This window comes from Larus michahellis, chromosome 2 (assembly GCF_964199755.1).
Source record: "Larus michahellis chromosome 2, bLarMic1.1, whole genome shotgun sequence".
Lineage (NCBI taxonomy): Eukaryota > Metazoa > Chordata > Aves > Charadriiformes > Laridae > Larus > Larus michahellis.
The window spans coordinates 159,466,440-159,479,901 of record NC_133897.1 but is presented as its reverse complement, the minus strand read 5'-3'; the positions used below and the strand labels follow the sequence as shown (position 1 = coordinate 159,479,901).

Genomic DNA, 13,462 nt, shown 5'->3' with positions numbered 1-13,462 from the left:
GCCTTTTGTTGATATTTTCAACTATTTTTGAGTTGTACGGGCATTTTATTAGAATTACGTACAAACCCATCTAAAAGCCTAAGTGCATTGTATACAGGAGTAGGTCCTTATATAAAGAACACTAAAACCTTCATCATGGACATATCCATGTAATAGTCTTCATTTTCAATTGTTCAGATTTGAGAATATTTACCCTTCCTGAATTTCCCAGCTTTTGCGGAGAGAATCCCAAATACAAAGAGAAGGAAAGCACAGAGTACGACTAAATAAATCAGAGTGAAACAGCAGATGACCATAATTACTTGAGCCTCCTGAGACCTAACCTTCTTTAGAAAGCACATATGGGCCCCAAAATCTAAGCTTTAAAAAAAAAAAAAGGGTATAAAGCCTAACTCATTAGTGCTGTCTGTCAATTCCTAGAGTTACACGATTCAGGAAGGGATAAAGGATATTTTAACTTATTCAGAAGCACTGCTTGCGAGGGGATGCAGGGCTGCGAGGCCCACAAAGGAGGGTACCAGGGATGCGACGAGGGTTTCAGGGGATGCTGCTCGAGGGACCAGGGCGGGCTCTGCCACCCAGCCATTTCCAGAGCAATAAATCACCCTCCCCTTCTCTCTGAAAAGGCTCAGAATTAGTAACACGTAGCAGGAATAGCGGCTTCGAGGGCGTCACTGGGACTTCTTAAAAATTACCTGAGTAGAAGGAGGGTAAAAACCTATATAGCCGGACCCAGAGCGATGACTTTATCAGCGATGCGATCTCCACACTTTGCATCGCAGAACGCTTGAAGCGAAAGGGCTCCGGCTGCCTGTGATGGGCTTAAAAATGGGTGAAAAACCCCCAAACCAGGGTTCACCGCCGACTGAGGCGGGGATGCATGGCGGGCCGGGGAGGGGGGGGGGGGGGGTCCCTGCCGCCGCTCTGCCGGCTGGGGACGGTGGAACCCAGCACCCGCACCAGAAAAGCGCTTTTTTCACCATAAAAAAGAGGCGCGGGAGGGGATGGGGGGGCGGGGCCGGAGGGGGGGCGGGGGGAGGCGGGCGGCTGCGCCTGCGCGGAACGCTTCCTCCTCGGCCCCACGTAACGGCTGCGGGCGGGTGCCGGGCAGCGTGTGTCAGTCACCGGGCGACTGTCAGCGGCGGCGGTGGTAGCCCCCCCCGCCCCCTTCCCCGCCAGCCCCGGCCACCCCCGGCCCGCCCCATCCTTCCCCCCGGCCGGGGGGCGCAGCCGGAGCCCGCACAAGTTAGTGCTCAACTTGGTTAAGGCGTGAGGGAAGCGGGGGGGGGGGGAAAGGGGCTGAGCCCGGCGGGGTGGGGGCTGGCGGGCCCCGCTCCCCGCCCTCCCCTCAGCGCCGGTGGCGGGGCCGGGCTCCTCAGAGGCGGCCCCGGGCTCCTCAGAGGCGGCCCCTTCCCCGCAGCCGTTTCGGGGGGCCGCAATCAGCCGAGGCAGCGCTCCCCACCGGCGGGGCCGAGTGGTGGCGTGGGGGGGCCTCTCCCCCCCTCAGCCCCTGCCCGGGAGGAGGAGGGGGCGGCCGGGGGAGAGGCTGGGTGGCGAGGGCGAAGCCTCAGCCCCTCTCTGCGGCTTTGATGCTGCGGGTCTCTGCTGGCTGTTAACATCTTCCCTCTGCCTTTTTTTTTTTCTATTTCTTCTTGTCTGTTTCCCCCCCACCACCACCTTCTATCCACCTCCTCCTCCCCAAAACTTGTCTTCCCCTCCCGCGGCTCTGTGTGCTGGGCTCCTCCTGGGCTTTACCGGTGGGGTAGGATCATGCCGGACCAGATCACCGTGTCGGAGTTCATCGCCGAGACCACAGAGGATTACAACTCCCCGACCACCTCCAGCTTCACCACCCGCCTGCAGAACTGCAGAAACACGGTCACGCTGCTGGAAGAGGTAAATCATACACATACAGCCCCCCTCCCTTTTTTTTTCCCCCCATTTATATATTTTTTTTTTTCTCTTTGAGAAAGAGCATGAGGACGGGGCAGTACCACCCGCCCAAATCCACGGGAGCTAGAGGCATTGGTATGCATGTAATCTGGTCTTTTAATTGTGGGACTTTGCTCTTGCGTTGAGCTAGTTACAGAAAGCTTTCCTGCCCTGGCGTCTTAAAGATTAGTGCGTAAAGCAGTTGCCTGAACTTTAATATTGCTGTTGTACTTCTTGGTGTTGGCGGTTTGTTGCAGTAGGGGAAAAAAAAAAAGTGTGAATGTTGGGATTTTTAGAGGGAAGATGAAGGTTGAGTTTTGTTTGGGAGCATTAGCGGAGGTTTTCCCCAGCCACTCGTTAGATCAAGTCCTTGCAGAACTCTGACTGCAGAAACCTGCCAAGGGAGACTTGGTTTAAGAAATGAGGTAGGGAGGAAGGGGTGAATGTGGAGTGAGGAAAATAATATGGAAACAAAAATTGGTGGTGGAAGGAGAGCAAAATAATGCAGCAGAAGTGACTATACAGCCAGCATCTCAACCTTGAAGCCTCAGTGTTGGGTGGTTTTTTTTAGTGCTTATTATGAGCATCATTTAAATGTTTATCCTGCTTCACTATCAAGAAATAGCGAGTGTGAAAACAGGTAAACTTCCAGAGCTGGCTTCTGTGGGATATCTGTCCACTGCTTCCTATTTGAGGTTTCAGTTTGATTTCCTATGGACTAGGTCAGCAGTTAGGAGGAAATGTCTTCCAAATGGCTTCAAAACAAGACAGTGTGTAGTTCTTCTCTTGCCCTGCGCTTGGTTGAAGGTACTAGCATAACGACACTGAAAGAAGACGTTTTTTTTGCTATTGTCTCATAGATTGCAGTTAGTTGTTGTTTTGGACTATACACTTAGTTCATCAAGTATTTGTCGGTTCTTCAGGAGCCAGCGCGTATCTGGGAGATGGATGTAATAGATTCTTTTTAATTTTGTTGAATGTGTTGGCATAAGTGAAGCATTTGGTGTGCAAGGAAAGAGTATTTGAATCATGGCGTTCTCCTGATAGTCTTGGGTGTGGAAAATATGATTCCAGAGGATTAAAATTAGTTAATATTGGCTTAGTAGAAAAACTGTCTATGTTTGAAATGTTAACAGCACTATTGTTTACAGTAACTGACTAGGTAATAGAGTGATTGTATGCTTGCACTTAAAATTATGTATTTTATTTTTGTTATGTAACCTAGATTAACTTCTGTAACTTTTCCATAACTGTAACTGCTTTTTTCTCATGTAACTAAGCCATGGTTCCTTATAGATTTGTCAGAAATCAACCTGTTTTGGTTTGTGTTTGACAGTGTTGCTGCCCCCTGGTCTTAACTATGTGGAATAGGTACAGCCATTGGTATTCTTGTTAGTACAGATGACAGCATTCATAGAGTTAAGTCAAAATATATATTCTGCCATCGCTGGTGACTTCTAGGGTTAGAGTACAGTATAATGCTTTAATGATTTGGGAGATACATCAGTACAGTCTGAGTGTGGTAATGCCCATCCAAAGAAAACCAAAAGATAGAATGTAAATACACAGTGTTCTGCACCATTTGTGTGGATTGTGTGTATTTTCAAAGTTTTTATGTCTGGTTTGACAGCAATAAATCAGAGGAATAGAGAATAGTGGGCGCTTCTAGTGCTTGTGTTGCTATTTCTTGAATTTCTTTTGTTTGTATAACTATTTTTTGTGCCCTATTTAAACTGTTTGCAGTTTAAACTGATTCTTGACTTGTTTTGCATTATTGTTTTATCATCTATAAATATAAGAAAGCTTTATTTGATGGGAAACGAGATGCTCTGCTGTTACGCTCTACTGTTACGTACTGCAAAAAAATCTGCAACTCCCCCAAATCTGTTTTTATTAATTTGCATGAAGAAATGCAGATGGTCGGAATCTGGCAGGCAAAGTGCTCCATTAGAGTCTTTGACTGTGTGTCTTTATTGTAGTTGTAGCTTGCATACACAGTTCTGCTGCTGCTGCTTTAAAGCTAGGTTGGTTTCTGTACATCTGCTTACCTAAGGCTGTGATTCACTCCAACAAGGGGATTGAAATTGAGTGGTTGAAGTGGCTGTTATGTAGCCGTTATTACTGCTGCTATTGTCCATGCATCATGGATGACTGAAGAGCTCTTCAGCAGCTCCTGAACTTCAATTTTGAGCCCACTGTATTATGGCAAAGGGGGTGATCCCATCCTTGCAGCCATTTGATTTTTGATGTAATATGTTGGATGTGGGTTGGAGCCTTCACTGGGCTTTTGCAGGCAGGGTCAAGCTCTGTGCTGTTACGGCGCTGCAGCCTTAAGTATCTTAGGTTGTTATTTTAAAGCTAACTTAATTCAATGTGACCTACATCTACACTGGTGACTGTAGGCTGGTTTATGGATAAACTAATTATTTTCTTTATTCTAAGTGAGATTGTGAACTAGAACTATTTCCTAAACAGAAATGGTAGGGAAATTAAACAGTTTGAACAGAAGTTCGGTCTGTTTCATAGTGTCTCAGTCTGGCGTAATTCCTACCATAGCTCAGATCAGTGGTTAGAGTGGAACGACATTTTCATAAAGAATGTGACAAAGAAGAAATAGACTATGAGTGTGTCTGTGTAGTTCCATGAAGGCATTACAGAGTTATGAAATTACTGTTCCTTAATCACAATTAACAAGTCTTCTGAAATAATAAAATAGATGGTGTATTCAATAGCTGGTTTTTTTCACTTGATTGTTCTCCGGTGGAAGTGCAGGTAGTTCAACTGGGTGGATGGATATATGTTCACTCCTAGTTGTGACTCTTTTCCTATTACAACTGAAATTCTTTTCAGAGGAGACTTTGGATCCAGTTAGATACAATTTTGGGACAAGTTTCAGATGAAAAATCAGACCAGGCATTTTTACTGACTGATGAATTTCATTTGGTAAGCTTTTAGTGGAAAGCCCAACAAAACACAAAGACATACCTCAAAAGATCAGAACCTTAGGAGAGAGTCTCCAAAGGCTTTCTGTGTGTTTGTGGGTAACTTCTTTAAACAAAACAAAACAAAAAAGGCAAAAAAAGCAAAACCAATGCCCCCCTTTCCACCCCCCAAAAAATAATTCAAACCACAACCTTTATTTAAATATATGTTGTAATATTATTAAAGGAGAAAATAGTAAGTATGTGCTGCGATGTAGCAGTCTATTGACTAGAAAGGTTTCATGCTGCATTGTTTAAACTACTGAATCTTGAAAATTTGCAAGCCTTTTTTTTGCTCTCAAGAGACAAAAATTATGGGTTTTTTGTCATCTGGTCGTATGAGACAAAAAAAGACCCTGTCAGCTTTGTAGCCGGGCTTAGGCATCTTATATAGTAGTTATAAAGAACTGCAAGATTATTTTTTTTAATCATAATTTTTTTTAGACCATGAGTGTTATCTAATGGCCTTCATTAAACAAAAATTTTAAGGTTCATTGTGTTGCTAAAGTAATGATATTTTTATTTTTTTTTCCAATCTCCAAGGGGAGGGAACAAAACCATTATATTGTAGTCTAGGTCTAGTTTAAGAGAGTTTGCAGCCTGTAGTCCTTTCCATGTTGATTTCCTCAGCATGTTACATTAAACTTCATATTTCTGTATGAAACTGGGAGAAGATTTTTATAATATTCATATGATGAGGTGGATTATTACATATGTAGATGGGTGGTTAATTACTCTAAATTAAAAAAAAAAAGTTTAAATCCTAAGATAGTATAGACAGATTACTGGTATAGTGTCTTAAAATAAAGCCTCTGCTTTGTTCTTATCAAACATGCTTTTATATCCCCAGTAGCTCCATGATTTGTGCTACTCAAATAGATTTTGAAGAGTTGATTTTAATCCTTGAGTTGATATTACTGTATGAGCTAGTTGGAATTTTTAGGGAATGATGACATCTGTTCTGAGAATAAGTAGCGCACATGTGGGATCACCACAAGACTGGCTTGATTACCATTCCGCTGTGTCCCAGCTCCAGCTGAAAGGACATCTTTGCACTCCAGGGATAACTTGGTTATCATGACCACGCAGTTCTGACTCTTTCTCCTAAAGCAGCAGATGTTTTGCAGGACTGTCTTGAGATATAGAGGTTAAGCTTAAATGTCTAAATTCCCCTTCGGCAGGCTGGTAGATAAGAAGGGACAGTTGGAAGCTGATGATACAATAAAGAATAGCTGCAGTTGTTTCCGATGTCTATTTTACTGTTATACTTTTGTAATACTTGAGCATCTTTAATGGTTAGTGTTCTTTATTCCTTTCTTTTGCTCTTCAATGAGAAGTTGAAAACTCAGAAAGTGCTTTCTGACAATTAGGTCTTGTCATGTGCATCCTTTTTTAATAAATGTTTAACTAATGAGTGTAATGAACTATGGCTGCAGATGTTTTCTTTTTTTTTTTTTTTTTTTTTTTTTTTAAAATAAAAAGGCCCCAAAACCACTATTCCTGCAATGACTGTTGCTCATTTTGTTTCTCACTGTGCTGATCGGCTTGAGCTTAGAGGTCTGTTGGTCTAGACTGGTCCTGTAACAGATGCATGCTACTTCTGTGAAAGAATGACTGTTTGGCTCCTACTCAGCCTAACGTAAATTTTGTTGTTCTCAGTGCAAGGCTGGTATAATCTAATGTAACTTGAAAGGGGAAGATTTCTCAATGTTCTTCATCGTGTCATGGATGCTTATCAAGATTAGAGGTGGGAAAGGGGAAAGTATGGGGGTGGTTTTGCTTTGCCTTTTTAAAATTTTCTTTGACATTGTATTGTATATGATCATTTTTCGCAGTTTCCTGTTTGTAACTTTCCTTTTATGCCTCAGTTTCTGTCAGTTTTTCCTGTTCTACTGGGGGAAAGACTTCTGGGACAAGGGTAAGGGGAAAGGGTTTTTCCAACTTACAGTTTTGTAGAAACTAGCGTAGCACTGAAACTGCTATATAATCAGTTCATCTACAGTGATTTCATACGCTTTTCTATCACAAGATCCTTTTCCAGTGACAAAGTATTCTATCAAGGGAGGCAGGTGAAACCATGCAAGAGAACAGGAGCACTTGCATTCTAAATCAATTTTTTGTTTCAGTTGGCAATACCTACAGACTCTGTTCATTAGGCTGGACTGTGAAAACTGGTAAGATCTATTTTGTGTGTGAGTCTGAAGAGAAAGAAATTTTTCTGTTGTTTCTATCACTCCATTTCCATTGAAGTATCACCTCTATATAATTACAACAGGTAAATTGTAGCATCCTATTCTTTATCCTTCTTTATTTTTTTAATTAAAATAGACTTTTGGGGGAGGTGGGGGTATGGGGGGGGGTGTGGAATCCAGGGGAGTCCAGCAGCAATAGAGTTAAAACCAGCTTTTCCTGACCTTGTAAGCTGTTACTTAGGGCAGTCAGAGGCAGTCTTGCATCATAGAGAGCTTTGTACTTAAGCTTTGTTCTTACGTAACATACCGCAAGCAATCTTCAGTTTTCAAAGAAATATGCTTTTGGTAGCAGACCATCCTAAAAGACCGAGACAAGAAAAGTTTCTTCACCTAGTAAATAGGATAATTGTTTCTGGTTTTACTGCGCCAAAGACGTAAGAATGGGTACATGAGCATTCTAAAATACAGAGGCTGTGGTGACAGCTCATGGGTGATCGCGGTACTGAAAATGTGATGAAGAAGGAGACTTGACAGCAATATCCTGTATTTACAATGGCATGTTTCACAAAAGCGCAGTTGAGGATGCTTTTACATTTGCATGCTACAGTACTTATTCATTTAGTATGTAATTGGTTTTACCCTTCATTTGATAGCAGTCGAAACATTTGGTTGTAATAAGCAGGCAATCTCCTTTTACCTAAATGTGACTGATGTGAGGAAAAACAAAAAAATATTCACTGGTAGCTCAAAGATTCAGTCATGGCAGAGTAATTAGCTTTGCCTTTTGAGAGTTTGTATTCATTTTGGACACATTTTTGAAAGTACTTACTGCTTTTTGGTAGCTCACATGTTTTTTAGAGAAGTACTGCTTCTTGTTTTGAACTCCCAACAGGCTCCTTCATGTCTGCTCATCAGTTAGGGAACTGTGAAAGTGCTCTTTGGTGCACTCTGTTGAGTGTGTGGTTCAGATAAATCCTGACAGTGTGTGTACCACGTATTCATGGGAACTTGCGCCCTGGTGGAGGAGAGAGAGACACTTAAAGTAACATGACTTAAAGTTGGTTTTAGTGTTTAGATTGGAGTTCTGTGGAAGTATCTTCTGTAGTTAAAAAGCAATAAAAGGGAAAAAGTTGTTTGAACAAAAAAGAAAGGGGGACAACCCACAAAACCGTGTTTGTAATCCAGCATGGTGTCACTGGAAGACTGCCAATGAATGATTCGGAACAGAATTAGTTTGGTTGATTTACCAACTGATTGATTTTATTTTTCTCACTCCAGTAAGTAAAACTCAATTTTTGTAACTATTGTTGTGATTAGTATCAATGTGAATGAAGGTGTTTGTTAATAACTTTTTAAAAACAGATGTGAAACAAATTTACAGAGAAAAACTGTAAGAAAGATCGTAATATTTTACTTTTAATGGAATAGTACCTTGCAATAAAATCATGAGGCAGAATCAAGGCAAGAATGCTAATTAGCAGCATTGTTTCAGGTGCAGAAGTAGGCAATATAAGCATGTTCTAAAAAAAAAAAAAGTGCCCTAAACCAATAATATATTTTTGGATTCTGAAAAGTTTCCTAGGAAATATAGTTAATAGCATGTGCCGTGGTCCTTCTCTTAGAGACTGTTCTGTCAGGTTTGACTGATACTGGCCAAGAGGCCTAAAGTTTATTGGTGAATGTGAAGGAAAACTCCTGAGATAATAGCGTGAGTTTCCTTTCCTGAAGGAGTACAGCTGGAAGTACACTGCCTGCTGAGAAGTACAGCAAACAGTTATTTTATATTTCTGAAGAGACAGTATTGATTTGCATTATATATATATTGTGTTTTCAATACCAGTGGGCTAAACGCTGAGGTTTTGTATAAGCATTGTGACAAGCAGGGGTTTTGAGGACAGTGGATTTGCTTGTTAATATGGGAAACTTTTCCTTTAATGCTGCTGTGAAACAGCAACAAAATGGTGTCAGGTTCCCATTTCCTCCTTCATACACAGAGATGTGCACATGGACACACACACAGCCTCCTTTTCCCCTTCACTCGCTGGTGAAAGGACAGGCCCGAAGTTGGGTTGTTACTATGGTTAAGCCAGAGGGTGTCTTTTTAATAGCCACCTCTATCTTGACCTTACTTGTTTTATGCTTCTTGTTACATTTGTTATCAATCAGGAGAAATACAGAAGTCTTTCTGGTGCAGAAATAGATACCTGTGATACCAATAAAGTCTTTTCTTCTGTTGCTTTTTCCTAAAAATCTAGTATGATGCTGGAGATAACTTTCTGTGAAGTAAAAGTCCGTAGGACTGCAAGGCCTTTGACGTGGTCTGCTCTGGTAGCCTTCTATCCAGGTTGGTGAGAGGTGGACCAGATAAGGGACCTGCAGGGTGGGTGGGACCTTGACTGGGTTGCCAAGCCCAGAGGGTGGTGATCAGTGAAGTAAAGTCCAGCTGATAGCAGATTGCAGGTGGCATCCTTCTAGGATCAGTTTCTGGGACAGTACTATTTGCTGTCCTTTAATTGTCTGGGTGATGGGCTGGAGTGTGATCTCAAGAAGTATATTTGGATGATACCAAGTTGCCTGATATTCAGTCACCATTCAGTGGGACCTGGAGAAATGGCAGAACCTCAGCCTTGTGAGGTTCAGTGAAGAGAAATGTGAAATCCTGCGCCAGGGATGGAGTACCCCCGTACAGCACTACAGGCTGTCTAGAAGATGGGTTTCCAGGAAAGGACGTCGGACTCAGGTGGATGACAAGTTGAATGTGGGTTGGCAGTGACAAAGGCCAGCCATATACTGGACTGTGTTAGTAACAGTGTAGCCAGCAGCCATAAAATAGTGGTTCTTCTCCTCTATTCAGCAATTGTGAAGCTACACCTGAAGTACTGTGTTTGGGGTTCACCAATAAATGAAAGCAATGACATACTGCCACAAGTCCAGGTGAGATCACCAAGATGATTAGGGGCCTAGAGCACATCCCTTAAGGAGGGGAAACTGGATTTCTTCAATTTCAGAAGAGAGGCTAAGGGAAGGTCATATAGCTTTCTTCAAGTATGCAATGTGAGGAAACTGAGAAGGCAGAAATTCTGATTTGAGGGTTGGGTGTTTGGTGTTTTTTTGTTTTTTTTTTTTTTGGGGGGGTGGTGGGGTGATGGTGTTGGCTTTTTTAGTTATTAGTATTTGTGATTTTTTTTTTTGTTTGTTTGTTTGTCCGTTTTGAACCATGAGTCTTAGGAACAGGAACCTCTGTCCACAGAGACATTGAAAAACTCCCCTTGACTGTAGAAGCAGTCCTTCTTAAAATTGTTTTGACTGCATAATTTAATCTTTAAAAAGATATGCAGGCAGAATAAAGTGGTTATTTAGTTTCATGAATGTGTTTTTTGTGTTTTTAAGTGAAAGTTTACACTGAGCTTATTCTTAGAAAAACAGCACATTTAAACTTAATAAAACTGATGTAAGCAAAGTTGATAATTTTTTTTCTTCAGTGAAAGACTTCTTTAATAGAGGAAATGGAATACTACTCACAATTTTAAAAATCTGTATTTAGAAAAGTTTATCAAATTTAGGGTTTTGTATGATTTTTAAGAATAGTTTGAGTAGTTGCTGAGTGTTTGACGAAGATATAATTCTTTTAAAATGATTAATCTGCACCTGTAGAAAGTCAGGTAGATTATTCTGCAGTGATGACTGTGTTACAGTTTAAATATGTCTCTGCTGGAGTGATTTCACTTCTATGAGGAAGATGACCTGAATTTTGACTTCCAGAGCTCCCACCTTGAATTTAGTACACTAATTTCCTTTCCTCTTGTATTATAGTTTATTTTTCAGGTAAATTATCTCTTGACTTTTGGAATCACAAAGCAAGAATTTGGGACTGAAGAGGGAAACATACTTGAAGAAGTGTTCTTAACATGAAACTTAGTCTTTTTTATAGCACTTGAGAAAAATTCTTAGGGTGTGGGAAGGAATAAAATGTAGCAGGTTTTGTTTGCCAGTGGAGTTGTGGTCTGTTATGAAACCACTAGGATTTAGATATCCTATTTTGGTTAGATTCTTAAGAATCATTTCATTTCATAGAATATCTCAAGTTGGAAGGGACCCATCAGGGTCATTGAGTCCAACTCTGCTCCTTGCAGGGCTACCTAAAACTAAACCATATGACTAAGAGCATTCTCCAGCCATTCCTTCAACTCTGACAGGCTCGGTGCTGTGACCACTTCCATGGGGAGCCTGTTGTAGTGACCAGCCACCCTCTTGGTGAAGTACCTTTTCCTAATATCCCATCTGAACTTGCCCTGAGGCAGCTTCATTCCATTGCCTCGTGTCTTATCGCTGGTCACCAGAGAGAGGAGATCAGCACCTCCCCCTCCGCAGCCCGCCTTGAGGAGGGTGTAGACTGCCATGAGGTTACCCCTCAGCCTTCTCTTCTCCACGCTGAACAAGCCAAATGACCTCAGCCGCTCCTCAAAAGTCTTGCCCTCCAGGCCTTTCACCATCTTGGTCACCCTCCTCTAGACACACTGTAATAGTTTAATGTCCTTATATTGAGGCACCCAAAACTACGCACCATACTCAAGGTGGGGCTGCACCAGTGCAGTGCAAAGTGGGACAGTCACCTCCCTTGACCGGCTAGCTGTGCTGTGCTTGACACATCCCAGGACACAGTTGGCCCTTTTGGCTGCCAGGGCACACTGACTCATATTCAGCTTGCCATCAACCCAGACCCCCAGATCTCTTTCCGCAGGGCTGCTCTCCAGCCTCTCGTCCCGCAGTTTGTATGGATAACCAGGATTACCCTGTCCCAGGTGCAGAATCTGGCACTTGTTAAATTTCATATGATTGGTGATTGCCCAGCTTTCTAGTCTATCCGGATCTCTCCGTAAGGCCTCTCTAACCTTGAAGTCCATAGCTCCTCCCAGTAAAGTATCGCCAACAAAGTTACTTAATGTACGTTTGATTCCTGCACCCAAATCATTTATTAAAACATTAAAGAGCACTGGCCCTAAAAGTGAGCCCTGGGGAATCCCACTGCTGACTGGCTGCTAGCCTGATGTAACCCCATTTACTATAACTTTTTGAGTCCAACCCTTCAGCCAGTTGCTTACCCAAAGTAGTGTGGACTTCTCTAGCTGTGTGCTGGACACTTTGTCCAGAAGGATACTGTGAGAGACAGTGTCAAGAACTTTGCTAAAATCCCAAACCACCACATCTACTGTCTTCCTGTGGTCAACTAGATGGGTGACCTTGTCACATCAGGAAATGAAGTTGGTTAAGCAGGACTTACCCCTCATGAACCCATGCTATGACCAATGACTGCATTGTCTCAAATGTTTTTCAATAACTCCCAGAACAACCTTCATAATTTTACCAGGCACGGAAGTGATAATGACAGGCCTGTAATTACCAGGATCTTCCTTCTTACCCTTCTTGAAAATTGGGACAGCATTTGCCAGCTTCCAGTCGACCGGTACCTCATCAGACTCTCAAGACCATTGAAAGATAATGGAGAGATGTCCCAGGATAACATCGGCCAGCTCCTTCAGTTCCCTGGGCCCTGTAGACTTTTGCGCATCCAGCTGGAGCAGCAAGTCTCGAACAAGTTCAGGGTCGTCTTGTTTCTTTAAAACAAGGCAGAAAACTCATACTGATTACATGAAACTCGCTTAACATTTTTGTCATGCTCTGCTCCCGACATGTGTCAAAGTTCCACATTTTATTTTCATTATTTACATCTATTTTAGAATTCAAAAATGAGCATATCACTAAGAAAGTGTCTCAGTATTTAAATCTCAGTGTGTATGCTTTTGATGCTATCGACAGAATTTGGTTTTGTTGTATTCAGGTCATCATAGAGTGAGACTGTCATGTTACTTCTGGGTGTAGAAACTTGGATTTCTGAGGTACTTCAGGTTTTAGTTAGTGAAGACTATTTTTGCCCAAGCAATATTTAGGTTATTACACATCTTCTGGAAAAGTGATACTTTTGCTGTACTTAAATTTGGATAGCATGATGTTTTTCTAGAGCTGTTTTTGGTAATTCTTAGTCATGAAGGTGGCATGTAGCAGTATGTAGCATTTAGTAGCACTGCTTGCTAGTAATCATAGAATGGTTTGGGTTGGAAGGGACCTTAAAGATCATCTAGTCCACCCCCCCGCCATGGGCAGGGACACCTCCCACTAGACCAGGCTGCTCAAAGCGCCATCCAGCCTGGCCTTGAACACTTCCAGGGATGGGGCATCCACAGCTTCTCTGGGCAACCTGTTCCAGTGCCTCACCACCCTCACTGTAAAAAAAAATTTTCTTCCTTATCTCCAATACAAATCTACCCTCTCGCGGTTTAAAACCGTTGCGCCTTGTCC

General features: G+C 42.3%; 1 protein-coding gene across 8 annotated transcripts in view; it reads left to right on the top strand.

The window, feature by feature from the left end:
* ASAP1 (ArfGAP with SH3 domain, ankyrin repeat and PH domain 1) overlaps positions 1 to 13,462 on the top strand; it is a 193,813-nt gene that overhangs the window by 59,635 nt on the left and 120,716 nt on the right. For 6 of the 8 annotated variants that reach the window (XM_074577833.1, XM_074577825.1, XM_074577829.1 and 3 more), the window contains one exon: positions 1,767 to 1,896. In XM_074577833.1, the coding sequence (XP_074433934.1) occupies positions 1,767 to 1,896 (130 nt within the window). Of the gene's footprint in view, positions 1 to 691; positions 711 to 1,075; positions 1,246 to 1,766; positions 1,897 to 13,462 lie in introns of those variants that run through there. The other 2 variants (XM_074577832.1, XM_074577831.1) reach the window with 2 other exon arrangements.